Raw genomic sequence first — 15866 nt, 5'->3', positions numbered from 1 at the left:
AGAAGAAAGACCGCCTTCATATCACGTGACTCAGTAGATATACTAAGTACGAAGGTATGTAAATATATATATATATTCAGTCAGCGAGTGAGTTATGACTTAAGATATCAACTAAACTGACACGACGTAAGTATGAAAAGAAGCTTTGGATATTATTACATATATTTATTGTACAACATGGTTGTAAAACAAACGCCCGCATAAGGTATTGAAAACTGAAATTCGCTTGTTTAATGATTTTAAATTTAATTAAATATCAAACTTTCCAGATTATAATATGTATGAATGTATAAATCAATCTGTCCTGTATATTGTACATGTGAATGTATAAATCAATCTGTCCTGTATATTGTACGTATGAATGTATAAATTAATCTGTCCTGCAAGTTATCGGACGAGAACTTTGCAGGTAATGTGAAGTACTTCATGTGTCTCGTCAACATTTAGGAATTACTCTGTTTTGTTCCTATATAGGTTTGTCATTGTAGGTCATTTAAAGTTTTTATCGTTTAATACCTATGAAGAATAAATATTGTAGGAATTTTCGGTATTACATAACGTTGCTAAGTGAAATATGCATCATTGGAATTTTAAGAAACACGGTTTTATTTCTTATGGGTAAAAATGTAATGACATTCATCAGCCGTTGTTCCTATAGATATCTGAAATTCAAGAATTACCATGTTTGGTTTCTGTGGAAAAAGCTATATGTTATAACAGAAACAGTCTATATTAAATAACAAACACTACACCCATCACTTGCAAAATATGAACGTAATTTTTAGTCAGTTTTCTTTTTCTGAATTATATTTATTTTTCCTTGTATCACCGTCTTATTTTAAGCTTGTAGTATAATTACATCATTCTTTAATTATTTTTCAGAATTTTATCGACTTGTTGATAATTTCACCAGAAAAAGAAATGAAACTACAAACTCCGCTGTTCTTCATCGTCCTATTTTTTATAACAGATGGAGCTGTTTTCGCTTCCGACTCTCGAGCTAAACGAGATGTCATATCTGATTGGCTGCAATCGTTTATTCCACAAGGAAATAGAGGATTTTCTTTTGCGATTCAAATACCAGATTTTGAAGCCTACAGCAGGCAACTGTTGAGAAGTATCGAAGGTAAGCTTTGGAAATTAAACTTAGAATATGTCTGACTTACTTTTATATCCAGATACTCCTATACGTACATATATATACAAACCTACAGTGATAACATTTACTATACTTTTTGTTGCCATTGCAATAATTAAACAGTAACTGTTTTTTATTTATCTTTCACACATTTTATTTAGTTGGCTTTAGAAACAGCTGCTAAATACTAAGTACTTTTATTCTACTTTTCGACTGATAATCTGCTGAAATCATATCAACTGTTAATCACTGAAATCCTGAGAAGGATTATTTATATGTTAGTGGTGAAGGGTTTCTTTGGTTGTTTGTTTTTGAATTTCGCGCAAAGCTACTCGAGGGCTATCTGCGCTAGCCGTCCTTAGTTTAGCAGTGTAAGACTAGAGGGAAGGCAGCTAGTCATCACAACCCACCGCTTGGGCTAATCTTTTACCAATGAATAGTGAGATTGACCATAACATTATAACGCCCCCACGGCTGAAAAGGCGAGCATGTTTAGTGTGACGGGGTGCGAACCGGCGACCCTCAGATTACGAGTCACACGCCTTAAACCACCTGGCCATGCCGGGTCGTGGTGAACGGGATGTAATCCTTATTGTTGTGGTTATTTTTATTGTCTGTTGAATTTAGCGTTAGCTCTCCTCGATTTGGGAATGACAGATACAGAGGAAGGTAGTTAACCAACCAAACGTACCTCTTCTGATGGGCTACTGTGATTGGATGGCGAGATTTGACCGTCATCTTATAATGCACACCCTGTTTCAAAATACAGGGTGCGATCCTGGGATCGACAGTTTGAGTTCAGTCTAGTTGATTTTCTAGCACATGGCCATCGAGTTGTTAGTTTACAGAAGTGCATTTAGTAGTAAAACAATGATTAAAAATGATGTTACATAAATTACGCATACCACTTCAATAAAATAAAATAGTCAGTTGTCACAAATTTAAATACGAATTACTGATGGAAATGGATACTTCGTGGAAGTGGTATAATTCATAAGACTTGCCCGTAACAAATAAAAATGAATGAACCTTTTAAAAAGTGGGCTCGGCATGGCCAGGTGGTTAGGGTGCTCTCCTCGTAATCTGAGGGTCGCGAGTTCGAATCCTCGTCACAACAAACATGTTCGTTCTTTCAGCCGTGGGGTTATTAGAAGGTAACGATCAATCCCATTATTCGTTAGTAAAATAGTGGCCCAAGAACTGGCGGTGGATGGCGATGACTAGATGCCTTCCCTCTAGTCTTATGCTGTAAAATTAGATAGCCCTCGTGTAGCTATGAACGAAAATTCAAAAACAACAATCAGTTTTAAAAATTATTCTTTTAAAAAAAAACTTCTGAAATAATTTATTAACAACATTTGTTTGTTTATAGGTGCTTCCATTCTTAACACTGCATAATGAAGAGTAGCATTTGTGTATGGTTTCTGAAGTATTTCACAATATTACTTACGAAGATCAGAAGTAAAACGAACGTTTGGGATTCGAGTAACTGTTAACATTACGAACACATATTCAGAAGAAACAGTAACATATAAAACTTAAGGTAATTGATGACGTTATCACCCCACCCCACCCCTCCCCACGGTAAGTCTGAAGGCTTAAAACATTAAAATAAAAATCGAGTGTCAGTACTCGCGATGGACAGAGCACAGTTAGCCATTGTGTAGCTTTAAGTTTAACAATGAACACACAGTAGTGACTAAGGGTTAAACATAATACAACGTGCAGAGTAGCTATTAACCATTTCAGTTATATCTTCAAGTAATATATCTACAGTGGTTGATAACATCAAAAGTAGATATCCAGGTGTTATAATAACGTAAAGAATAACTGTTAACCTTGTCAGTAATTATTTAACAATATAAATTTCACAAAGTGTAGAATAGTTTACATTGTCATAAAACCTTAACGAATGTGAACTGAACCAACTATTTTAATTCACCCAGTGGTTCAGCAGTGACGCTAAAATCCGGAATTCAACGTATTGGATAGAGTGCAGATAACCCATTGTGTAACTTTACACTAAGAAGACAATAACAACAATAATTAATGTTTTAAACAGTTCATAACGTTGTCACTAACTGCTCACGAATGGAAATTACGTGTATATATATTATTTCAAATGCTTAATAAAGTTATCAACAAATATTTGAGGTAAGTTCAAAGGTTATTTCCCATAATCACTAATGAAAGTGACACTAAAACTTTACACAGCGGATTTATACGTGGTTTTCAGAAATACTGAGAAAAATACAGGAAATCGTTTCGATGTATTTGATAAGTTGTATATTATTATGCTTAGTAAAATATTACTAATGCATCTCTTTACGTTGAGAACTGGTATATGTAGAGCCATGAAAAATTAAAAGGGCTACAAATACATCTTTATTTATTATTTATCTAGATATTAGGAAGATTATCAGTTTCCGAGTTGAAAATATTCTAAATAGGAATGATTGTTAACATATTGTTTTTGGCACAAAGCTACACGATCTCCATTCTGTTCAACGTAGAAAAATGAGCACTTAATTTTAGTATTGTAAATCGATAGGGGAAGGTGGGGGGAAGACGTAGGTTGTTATTAAGTTTAAAGGTTGAACAGTGGGTGGGTTGTATACTTTCGGTGCACCACATATGACCGTAAACCTTATTTTGTCATTGTAAGTCATTGGCTTTTATCGCGAAACCAGTAGAGGACCTTTATTCGAGTGAATAACCCGAATTTCCAACAGTATTAGGCATATTTCGTTGATAGGTGGGCCCATCGAGGGCCTTATGTCCTCGAAATATTAATTTCAATTAATTCTATAAATCAAAATTATATCCACACATCACGTACCAATACATTTGGTAAAAATTAATTTCTATTCAAACACGAGCACCACTGTATCGCTTTCTCCAAACTTGTACGTCTCTGGTATGGCCAAGTGATTAGGGCGCTCAACTCACAATCTGAAAGTTGCGGGTTCGAATTCCAACCACATCAAATATTCTCGCTCTTCCCGCCGTAGGGGTCTTACAAAGTTATGGTCAATCACACTATTCGTGGCTTTCATCAAAATTAAAACAAAGAAACCAATCAAACAAACGCACAACCATGAGAGCCTGACAGATAAGTGTTTTACTACTCATTTTGAATGTACATCCGTTACAGAGTGGAGTGTTATTGGTTTGCTTTCACTGATTTTTATTTTCTCAAGTGAGTAAAATAATAAAACAGGATAAAGATGAATTTATGATAGGAAACAAAATATCCTATAAATAGTAAATTCTTCAGCCGCTTGGGGCTGCAGCAATTACATAGTAAGCTGATACTTCACGTCGCTACTGGTCATTGAAAGCCCATTTTCTTGTACATTAACATTCAGCATATCTTGTTGAAAACCTTTTTTACACGCCTTTGTTAATTATGTGTGTAAAATTCGTTGGTGAAGAAACACTGTTTGTTTCCCGACGAACATTTATAGCCGTGTCATAGCGGTTCATCAAAAAAATCCGAGTACAAACTTTTAACTTATAGCATTGCCATCTATTGATCGATTTGAGAGTTACAGTTTTCGCCTCAGGAAGCCAAACCCTTTCGATAGATTTATTTGATTACGGACAAGGTCTCATATATTAATTTGCTTTAATCCTGTTTAAAAGAATTTCAGTTTGAGGGTAGGCTGGAACCTCATGAATAATAAAGCAGAATCGGTTATACTCGTGCCCCACGCTTGGTACTGCCGGGGCACAAATATACAGCTGAAAAAAAAATCATAATTAATTTACTTTAATCCCACCTAAGAGATCTTCATGTGCCGCGGCTATTGATGATTCCCTCGTGTTTTGAAGTAAGCTCATTCTAACCCAGATTAAAAGAGATAAAACTTGTGAAATAATAATAATTATAATATGTATATTATTTCGTATTCAACAACAGGAGTTCTGCAGAATATTCAATCCACCATAGAAAGTGAAGCCAGAAATTATCCAGAGGGAACTACAACAGATGTATTTTTCGTTAACGGCATGAGATGTAATGTAAAGAGGTCCGTCAGTAGGAGCAAAAACGGAGGAGCTTTTGCTTTTGCCAGTGGGTACAATTGTGTGCCAACATAAGCGAAAAGGGTGAGGATATGTAACTCTGTGAAATAATTCTGAAAACTTAAACATACACTGAAATGTAGTTTTGTATATAATTGTTATTGTTACGAGTATAACGCCAACAATGGCATTGCTATTATTAACCTAGTCGCCAGTGTTTACTTCCCTCTATTTACTCAGAGCATATAACTTTTGTTTTTTAACAAACTCATCGATCTTTATCAGTGCAAGTGAGTAATGACATTGTAATTTAGAATATTCTGAGTTTTTCATTTCTATTATATATGTCTAATGAGAATGACATACTAATTTTAAAAAATAAGGTTTTTTTTCATTCAATCAAAATTCTAAACAGGCATAGAAATGAAATGTACTCATTGGAGAAAACCTGTGGTGACAGATAAACACAGTAGAGCGGATGCAATATTGGGACGGAAGTGGAATTAACATAGTAAATATGATAATATTTACAGTATTATATGAGAACTGCACACATCCAAATAAACGAAAAATTGTAAATTAGAAGAAATAACATATCACATTAGAAGGATTTCTTGTTTTTAAGAAAATTTGATCTTTAAATTATAGTTTGGTTATCCTGAAAAGTACCGAACACTTTCTTTTATTCACTGCTGAAAGTAACTTGGCATAAGTTAAGCCTCTTTTGTTATTTATAAAAATGACTAATTTGAACTTTGTACTTGGTCGTTTATGTTAGGAACAATGAACCCTGTACTGAAAATATATGAACAATATTTTATAACCTATGCATAAAATTCATTGCAATTTCTCCTGGAATTAGTAGAGAAGTGTTATGAAAATCATAGCATTACGCAACAAATAGTTCGAGTGAATAGGCAAAGGGTCCAGAGAAGGAAGAAGGTAGCAAAAAAAAAAAAAAAAAGCAGGTATTCGTCAACGATGAAAATTACACTCAGCGCAGTAAGCTACAGGAGCGCCATCTTTTGTTTTCTTTTTCCTAGCGTCACTTCTGGAAACGTATCCTAATATTCAGTTATTTAACGACACGAAACTTCCTTGTCTTCGACATCTCATTTTCTAGAAAATTCAACAGGAAATCAAGAGTAAATAATAAACGACTATTTTTACTACTATTAAAATGTTCCATAGCATAACACTATACGAAAAATGATGCTGGATTTTACAGCTGGGGAATGGTTTATTTTGACTTAAATCTAACTAAATTTGGTTTGTTTTGAATTTCGCAAAAACCTTCTCGAGGGCTACCTGCGCTAGCCGTCCCTAATTTAACAGTTTGAAACAAAAGGGAAGGCAGCTACTCGTCACCACTCACCGCCAACTCTTGGGCTACTCTTTTAACCAACGAACAGTGGGATTGATCGTAACATTATAACGCCCCCACGGCTCAAAGAGCGAGCAAGTTTGGTTGACGGGGATTCGAACCCGCGACCCTTGGATTACGAGTCGAGCGCAATAACCACCTGGCCATGCCTCTAACTTAGAAACCGTATAATTTCAGAACAGAGTTCACATTCTGTATACAGAGGGCTGGTGTGTGTTTTTTCTTATAACCAAGCCACATCAGGCGATCTGTTGAGTCTACCTAGGGGAATCGAACCCCTGATTTTAGCGTTGTCAATCCGTAGACTTACCGCTGTACCAGCGGGAGAACTAGAAGGATAGTACTCACTTTTGCCTACCCTTTATAAAGGTTGACAGGTTTATGGTGTCTTATTTTTGAGCTGAGTTTATATTCCGAAATAACGACTCCCTAACAGGAATTTGTTGGTTGGCTAAAGAGTATAAAAGATAAAATAAAATACATATATAAATATAAATTAGCCATCAAAATGTTTGTTTTGGTATTAATTTCGTTTGTGTTTTGTCACCGACCTATCATATTTCGGTATCATATTGTGTCAAAATAGACACAAACTGTCACTTTAAATATGAAAATAAAAATATCTTGAAATATGACTTGAACCAGCTTACTTTTTGTGTATCTTCTGCCTGGCCACTTTTGATTATGGCCCCTCATGGCCAAGTAGTTAGAGTGCTCGATTTCTAATCTGAGGGAAGCGGGTTCGAATCCCTATCACACTAAACATACTCAGCCTTTCAGTCGTGGGAGCGTTATTATGTTACAATCAATACCCACTGTTCATTGGTCAGATAGTAGCCCAGGAACTGACGATGGGTGGTGATGACTAGCTACCTTCACTTTAGTCTTACACTACTAAATTAGGGACAGCTTGCGCAGATAGCCCCGGCGTAGCTTTGCGCGAAATTCAAAACAAACAAACCAACAAGCAAAAGGCACTTCAATTAAGACAAAATCATTTAAAATAATAATAATAGTAGTAGTATTAGAATAGAGATAAAATAAAGCAGGCCACCTACGTTCTAGACTTATTAATTAAAAATAATAATAATAATAATAAATAATCAAAGGACAATATAAATGAAGATTGTCCTGAAAAGGACCAGACTAAGTTTATGATATTACTCTAGCCATTATGTATCTAAATCGAAATATATATTAATCTGACCACTCCAACAAAGTCATGGAAGGAGGAAGAGGTCGAGTGTACCTGACGTCCTGGGTATACACATAAATATACCCAAATACCAGAGCGAGCGAGAGAGAGAAAGCACTTCAAGTTGTTTTTTAAAAAAATCACCAAAATTTGCTTCCGACGCTCACAAATTTCTTTTTAAATCTTAAATAAATAGATAATCTTTTAAATTAGTCTCGTATTTTTTTAAAGATAAAATGGGGCGCGAATTAGCTCTGTGGAAGAGTTTGAGTTTTGGAACTGACGACCTAGGTTCGTATTCGATAACACAAAGTATCCCCCCCCCATTTTTCTTTCCCAGCACCTCAGCGGTAAGTCTCTGAATTTATTACACAAAAATTCGAATTTGATAGCGCGGAGTGAGCACAGCACAAATAGCTCACTATGTAGCTTTCTGTTTAACATGAAACCACCTAACATGAATTAATTTTGTACGTTTTGTCTTTAAGAAAAGAAGATTTCACGAATATGGAGAGTCCTGCGGTTTGAAAGAGTTTGGATACCAGGAACTCCACTTCTCTCACATTTATCAGTCTATTTTACAGCTTCAATCGAATTGGTGATAATATATTTTCAAGTGAAAAACTGTATTCTATAAAGTACTTTTTACCTTTTATTAAAATGTTTCTTTTATTATCATTGTATTTGTGGTTTTAACAGTTTGTTGCTATTAAGTAACTCATGTTATTAATCATAATAAAACTTTTTATTCATAAGTTTGAGAAACAACTTGTTTTCGCGTATCTTTAGAATAAAACTCATGTTGTAACTAAACTTAGTAAGTCTGATGAAAATCTCAGCTGACTGCATATTTTTTTAATGAAACTTATGTTTTAACTAAACTTAGTAAGTCTGATGAAAATCTCAGCTGACTGCATATTTTTTTAATAAAACTTATGTTTTAACTAAACTTAGTAAGTCTGATGAAAATCTCAGCTGACTGCATATTTTTTTAATAAAACTTATGTTGTAACTAAACTTAGTAAGTCTGATGAAAATCTCAGCTGACTGCATATTTTTTTAATAAAACTTATGTTTTAACTAAACTTAGTAAGTCTGATGAAAATCTCAGCTGACTGCATATTTTTAATAAAACTTATGTTTTAACTAAACTTAGTAAGTCTGATGAAAATCTCAGCTGACTGCATATTTTTTTAATAAAACTTATGTTTTAACTAAACTTAGTAAGTCTGATGAAAATCTCAGCTGACTGCATATTTTTAATTAAAATTTATCTGAAGGAGTCAATCACAAATTTCAAGCAAGTAGCTGGTGGACTGCATTTTTTTAATAAAACTTATGTTTTAACTAAACTTAGTAATCTGAATTACCCTGTTTCATATTTTTTAATAAAACTTATGTCTATTTAAGCGCTTGACACCATAAAGGTAACCTCAACTGGTTTACACACTGAATTTGGACTCGTAATCTAAGGGTCGCGGGTTCGAATCCCTCTCACACCAAACATGCTCGCCTTTTCAGCTGTGGGGGCGTTATAATGTGAGAGTCACTCTAACTATTCATTGGTAAAAGAGTAGCCCAAGAGTTGGCGGTGGGTGTTGATGACTAGCTGCCTTCCCTCTAGTCTTACACTGCTAAATTAGGGACGGATAGCGCAGATAGCCCTTGTGTCGCTTTGCGCGAAATTCAAAAAAACATATTAAATTCAAGATATATTTTCCTGGTGGGTAGTGTAATATGATATGTCAAAAAAAATGTCACATTAACCGTAGCTTTGAAACTGAGAAATCAAACCGAACTTTTTAACTCCATATGCGTCATAAATATGGTGTGGTCAGTACATATGTACAATGTCAGACATGTTTGTGAAAAGATAAAAATAAACGACTTCCTTTTCAATCTTATCGTTTTAAAGAATGGTAGTGATATAATTTTAAAAACCCCAAGGTAGCGACTGTCAGTCTAAAATGTATTGAATGTTTGTTTTTGAATTTTATTTTATATTCTATTTTATATCACATTTCATTAAAACAATGAAGATTTCTGTTTAGTTTAAAGTCAGCTATCGTTAGTACTTCATGGTCTTTAATAAGGATCGCTATCATACGTAATTCATATCAGTCAAGTCTGAACAGTAGAATCTAGCAGGCCTGGTATGGCCAAACGCGTAAGGCGTAATCCGAGGGTCGCGGGTTCGCGCCCGCGTCGCGCCAAACATGCTCGCCCTCCCAGCCGTGGGGGCGTTATAATGTGACGGTCAATCCCACTATTCGTTGGTAAAAGAGTAGCCCAAGAGTTGGTGGTGGGTGGTGATGACTAGCTGCCTTCCCTCGAGCCTTACACTGCTAAATTAGGGACGGCTAGCACAGATAGCCCTCGAGTAGCTTTGTGCGAAATTCAAAAACAAAACAAACAAAACAGTAGAATCTAGCAGCCTGAAACATTATTTCATAATAGAAAAAACAACCAATGATTCCGTGTATAAAAAGAGAGAGAGAGAGAAAGTAGACCTCAGCAAGTATTGTTTCAAAACACTATGGTCCTTCACTTAGTCCGCAGTCCACTTACAACACTAAAATACAGAGTACTATATCTCCCACGCTTGAGAGAGCGAAGGTAGCGAACGATTTGTGCGGTTTTGCGTAAAATAAAAAAAAAAAATACTTAAACCGTAATACGTATTGTTGCAAGAACCAGATCAAAACGTATTTGAGTAAGTCATTGTCTTCTACAAGAGCAGAAATGTTGATGATTACTCACAGACAGGAAATGTGGATTGTTATTCCTAGTAATGTTATAATTTTAGTAGTGGGTGTTGCATCCGTTAACAAATAGTGAAACCTTTCTTTTCACAGTCACTGCACTGAACCGGTGACTTATATCATAGCCATAAGCAAACATACGTTACCAACGTTTGTATTCCAACAACAATACAGTGAGGGCACTATAGCCCTGCACTAGCTAGGTTAATTAATCTCAAAGTAACAACATACACGTATTATAATCACTGCACTAGAAAGGAAAGTCAATAATTTATTACGTTAACGTCACAGTAATATTAAACAGTGTACCGTAATACTACAATAGAAAGTAGAGTCAGTAGTTTCTTACGTTAACATTACAGTAGCAATATACACTGTATTTTTATACTGCACAAGAAAGGGAAGTTGATAATTAGCAACAATAACATTACAGTAACAATGTACAGTGTACTACCAGATGTACTTCCGCAGGGCCCACGAATATTTCCTGTTTGAAGAGTCAATAAAACCAAAATTAGAAGTAATAAATAAGTTTGGTTTTTTTCAAGCTCATATCTCATGCTCTGTTGTAGCCTACACAGAGTGCATAATTCTGATAATTCATGTCTACGTTCTACTTACGTCATAATAGTAAGTAGCGGATTTAAGGGGACTAATAATTTTTGTGGGCTCTACATCCCATGTCATTTTACATAAAATAAAATTATCAATTGGCCACCATTACGACCATGGGCCCTGGGGCTGAGCCCCCTCTAGCCCTTACTTAAATACGTCACTGACGGCAGTACACATTGCAACATTAAGCATCCGTTACGTAACGTCATTTTAGTGTCTATTGGCTACCTGGCAGACAACACACTAATGTATAATGGTGAAAGTGTTTCAAACAAACAGGTGATTCTCCAGTCAGCATTCGGCCCCTTTTCGACAAAATAATACTGTAGCAGAAAGTAAAGCCAATAATTTATTGCGTAAACGTCACAGTAACATAAATATTGTGTATTTTAACCTCTCATAACCAAGGATAGCCGGTGGTTAATTACGTTAATATCAACGCGATATAGAGTGTATTATGTCCTTAATCAAAGAATAGTTATCCACATTTTACAAAACCGAAACAATAGGATTATGATGCTTAGGGATAAAGTTTAAATATACCCATTTTCATGTCACAGCACCTAACAGGTTAAGTCTCAAGTAAAAAGAAAAATCAGTGTTAGAAATGATCTCGTTACATTGGCTTTAATATTCGTTTAAAATTGTACAAATACAGAAAGATGATAACCACTTTCATTAAAAGCTATATATATATGTGTGTGTAAACAATAGGGCGCATCTTGGTAGTTCACGTGTAAGAAAAGAATTATCTTCGTTATCGAATTCATGGAATCAGTACCATGCATTCCATGTGTAAACAATTTATACAAACGAATTCAAGCTCCTCCCATTCATATATCCGCACCAATGGGATTTATTTCATTCCTACAGTGGGAGGGAAGTTTGACAAAAATTCATCTTCACACAACTAGAATGAAATAAAATACTACAAAAGCAAAGACGTTTGTCAGGAATACACCTTGATGTCACAGTATTAGTTGAGGAAAAAAGACATTTCTGTACACCTAACAAGCTGATAGATTACCAAGTCACAGTTACATGGCCAAGTGGGTTAAGACGTTCGATTTGTAAGCCGAGGGTCGCGGGTTCGAATCCCGGTCGCATCAAACATGCTTGCCCTTTCAGCCGTGGGGAATTATTATGTGCGGTTACTACCATTATTCGTTGGTAAAAGAGTAGCCCAAGAGTTGGCGGTGGATGGTGATGACTAGCTGCCCTCCCTCTAGTCTTACACTGCAAAATTAGGGACGGCTAGCGCAGATATCCCTCGTGCAACTTGGCGCGAAATTATAAAACAAACAAACAAACACTGTCACATACCGGACACGATACATTACACCTTACAGTGAGTTTAGTTTAACTAATGTTAATGTCGTTATCATTGCAAGGATAATAATTTGGTGTAACGCGTCTCTAAGCAGGCAAAGAAACTTAACAGCCATTTACAACAATGGTGCTGGCAGAAGTCTCTAAAAAGGTAAAAAAAACGTTTGGTAAAAAACACGTTTTTAATTTTTGTTAGGTAATAGGTTTATAAAATATGATAACCAATCAAAAGTTAGAAAAGTGAGGTAGCCCTGGAAGTGGTTATTGATTATACTTAAAACACTTTGCACTATTAAGATGATGGTGCTTTAAAAAACAACAACGAAAACTTTGTTAGTTTTTCTGGTGAAAGAGGAGTGATTCTGACAAAAATAAAAGGTTAAAATTGATCTTTAAATGTGGAGTTTTAGGCTCTTGAAGTTTTAGTAGATGATGGATACTTTTCAAACTAAAACCAAGTTACTTATTCAAGCAATACAAAGAAAAAGACAACAATTAAAGACAAACATTTTGAAGTATAACATTGTTATAACTATTGTTGTTAAACAAAACCGAGTTGTTCATTTTTCTTGGAAGAAAAAGGCAGAAAGAAGAACTGGAATAACTTCTTTCCAATAATACTGAGGCTTTTACTGTTGTTTTTTATAATTGTTGATAAAGTTATAGTATTGCAATCGTTCTATTTGTTTGTTTGTTTTTTGAATTTCGCACAAAGCTACACGAGGTCTACCTGCGCCAGCCGTCCCTAATTTAGCAGGGTAAGACTAGAGGGAAGGCAGCTAGTCATCACCATCCACCGCCAGTTCTTGGGCTACACTCTTACCAATGAATAATGGAATTGACTGTCACATAATAACGCTTCCACGACTTAAAGGGCAAGCATGTTTAGTGTGAAGAAAATTCGAATTCGCAGCCTTCAGATTAGGAGTCAAGCGCCCTAACTACCTGGCCATGCTGGGTCTGAGTTGTTGTAACAGGGTAAAATTAAAAATTTTGAACTTCATTATAAAATCCTATACACAATATAAACAAGAACTGTATTCCATTTTTGTCCAATAAAATGGTAAAGTTATAAGTGAGAAACGGATTTTGACTTTTTTTTTTAATTCCTGATTTTTCCTGTTGTTTATAAAGCTTAATTTATGATTATAAGCCAGAACTCGATTAATGTTTAATGTTTGTTTATAAGTTATATTAATTTTTAATTTATGTTTATAAACCAGAACTCGATTAATGCTTAATGTTTGTTTATAAGTTATATTAATTTTTAATTAATGTTTATAAACCCGATTAATATTTAATCTTTGTTTATAAATCATAACCCAGAGATTCTCGCTGGTTTCTCCAGACAAAGAGTTTCTGTTGTGCTTCATATCTCCTCTCGGAGAGACGGAATTATGCTACCTACCAATGTTCATATTTTGAAGTTTTCACCACCACTCCATCTTCTTTTGTCAAGGCAAGTTATCTGAACTGTATGCCCCCCAGTGGCTCAGCGGTATGTCTGTGGATTTACAACGCTAAAATCTGGGTTTAGATACCCGTGGTGGGCATAGCACAGAGAGCCCGTTGTGTAGCTTTGTGCTTAATTCAAACCAACAACAACAACTAAACTGTAGAGCACGGCTTTATTTTTCTGTCTTGGGTGTTTACAGTGTCAGCGGTTCCGACAATAAAAGATATCGTGTGGTGGTTCTTTGACATATTCTCGTTGTGGTGACCAAGACCACGACTCCTACGAGTGTCAACTGGACCTTCACTTCGTTATTTGTGGTGGTTCCCTCGTACTTGCGATAAGCGAGTGGAGGAGAAAGAGGTCGAGTGCTTTAAAACCATGGAAGCAGGCAGTACTGACTGCATTGTTCAAGCGACTTCATTCTATACCTAAAACCTTGACCAGTTCATGGTGGTCTCCAGCATACCAGCAAACAAGGAAGAAACAGAAACGTGCCTGGGATATTTTTCATAGGTTTCCCACTCATTCTAACCATGTTGTTTTCCAGTAGGCCCAAGCCCATGCTCGGCTGGTCAGACGTCAAAGTAATAAGGAATCTCCGATTACGTTTAAAATTAGCAACTCTTCTACCACCAGTTCCAAAATCACATCAGACAAGATTCAGAAGGTCAATGGAAGGCATGCTTCCTATCACCTTTTCATCTTGCTCTCGAATGGACGAGAGGTTGCTGATGTACATAACATTACCAACACACTCAGCAATAACTTTACTCATCTTTCCGGCACTTCTGACTTTTTATATGCTTTCTTGGTTATCAAGTCTCGGACAGAGAGACCGACTCTTTCCTCTCATATTGGTGGCGTGGTCATTTACTCATTTTTAATCAGAACTTTTTACTGGACAGGCGATTCCAAATTCGTTTGGGTTTGACTCTTTTCTGTTCTTTTCCACAGGAACTTGGAGTATCTCAGGGCTGTGTCTCGAGTGTCACACTTTTCAGTGTTAAGATTACTGCTATTACTACCCAACTTTCTCCTTCCGTTACAAACAGGTTCTGTGTCCACATCTCGTGTTGTTCATCGAATTTCAGCTTCAGACTTCTCTCACTTGCCTGTTGAAATGGACCAAACGGTATTACCTTTTTGTTTTACAAAATCGTTTCCATACATTCTTGTCACCAGGTATTGTCTTAGTGATGTTGTTTTTCCTGTGGTTCCTGATTCAAAGTTTTGGGCCTTATCTTTGACCATAAGGTTAATTTCATTCCTCACAAAAAGCAGCTATAGGTCAAATGTACAAGGGTACTCAACATCCTCTGTGTCCTCTCTTCTTCCTCGTGGGGAGTGGATCTGCGGTCTATACTCAAGATTTATCATGCCCTCAAACTATGGGTCTCTGTTCTGTGGTTCTGCCAGGAACTCGCACTTGACGCTGCTGAACCCCATTCATCACCATCTGGAGCTCCAGCACTGCACATGGGCTTTCCACAATTCCCGAGTTCAGAGTTTGTACACTGAGTCTCATGAACCTCAGTAATAAGGTTCAAACTTTACTGCAGAAAAGGATATCGCTGATTGAGTTCCTCAGAGAGGGGGGATAAGGAATAATGGCACAAAAAGTGATGAGCTCATAGTTCCAAACGTTGTCACCAGAGCGCACGTCGTCAGTTATGCGATGCTAGGCCGCAACACAAAGTGTCACCAGTGGACGAAACTAAACTTATAGAGGGCTGAAATTATAGTTTAATAAGAGACAGGTGCCTATAATTGGTGATTACATAATAGTACAATAAAGTATAAAACGTGGTTTTAGGTCGCCATGATTCATAGCATACATGTATAATCAGGTCGATAATTAATCAGTAATAAATTACAACATCTTTAAAAGAATGCTTAAATCCAATTCATTAAATCATTTATAATTAAAACGCCCTAAAAAGGTTGCTTAACACCAATTAATT

General features: G+C 35.9%; 1 protein-coding gene across 2 annotated transcripts; it reads left to right on the top strand.

Annotated features, from left to right (window-relative positions):
- LOC143245194 (uncharacterized) lies at positions 1 to 8498 on the top strand. Of its 2 annotated transcripts, none has more exons than XM_076491250.1 (4): positions 1 to 126; positions 883 to 1126; positions 5061 to 5248; positions 8237 to 8498. In XM_076491250.1, the coding sequence occupies exons 2-3, from the start codon at positions 922 to 924 to the stop codon at positions 5237 to 5239; spliced, it is 384 nt and encodes a 127-aa protein (XP_076347365.1). In that variant the 5' UTR covers positions 1 to 126; positions 883 to 921; the 3' UTR covers positions 5240 to 5248; positions 8237 to 8498. The 2 variants fall into 2 exon arrangements, with proteins under 2 accessions (XP_076347365.1, XP_076347364.1); XM_076491249.1 differs by having other exon boundaries at positions 8232 to 8498.
- The last annotated feature ends 7368 nt before the right edge of the window (positions 8499 to 15866 follow it).

Source organism: Tachypleus tridentatus, chromosome 2, assembly GCF_004210375.1.
Source record: "Tachypleus tridentatus isolate NWPU-2018 chromosome 2, ASM421037v1, whole genome shotgun sequence".
Classification (NCBI taxonomy): domain Eukaryota; kingdom Metazoa; phylum Arthropoda; class Merostomata; order Xiphosura; family Limulidae; genus Tachypleus; species Tachypleus tridentatus.
Note: the sequence above shows the minus strand (reverse complement) of the source record. Positions and strands in the feature narration are given on the sequence as shown.

Bases quoted from the DNA above. Each gene is read 5' to 3' on its own strand.
- LOC143245194 (XM_076491250.1), top strand. From the start codon at position 922: ATGAAACTACAAACTCCGCTGTTCTTCATCGTCCTATTTTTTATAACA. The intron at 1,127-5,060 runs GTAAGCTTTGGA...ATTCAACAACAG, and splicing joins ACTGTTGAGAAGTATCGAAG to GAGTTCTGCAGAATATTCAA.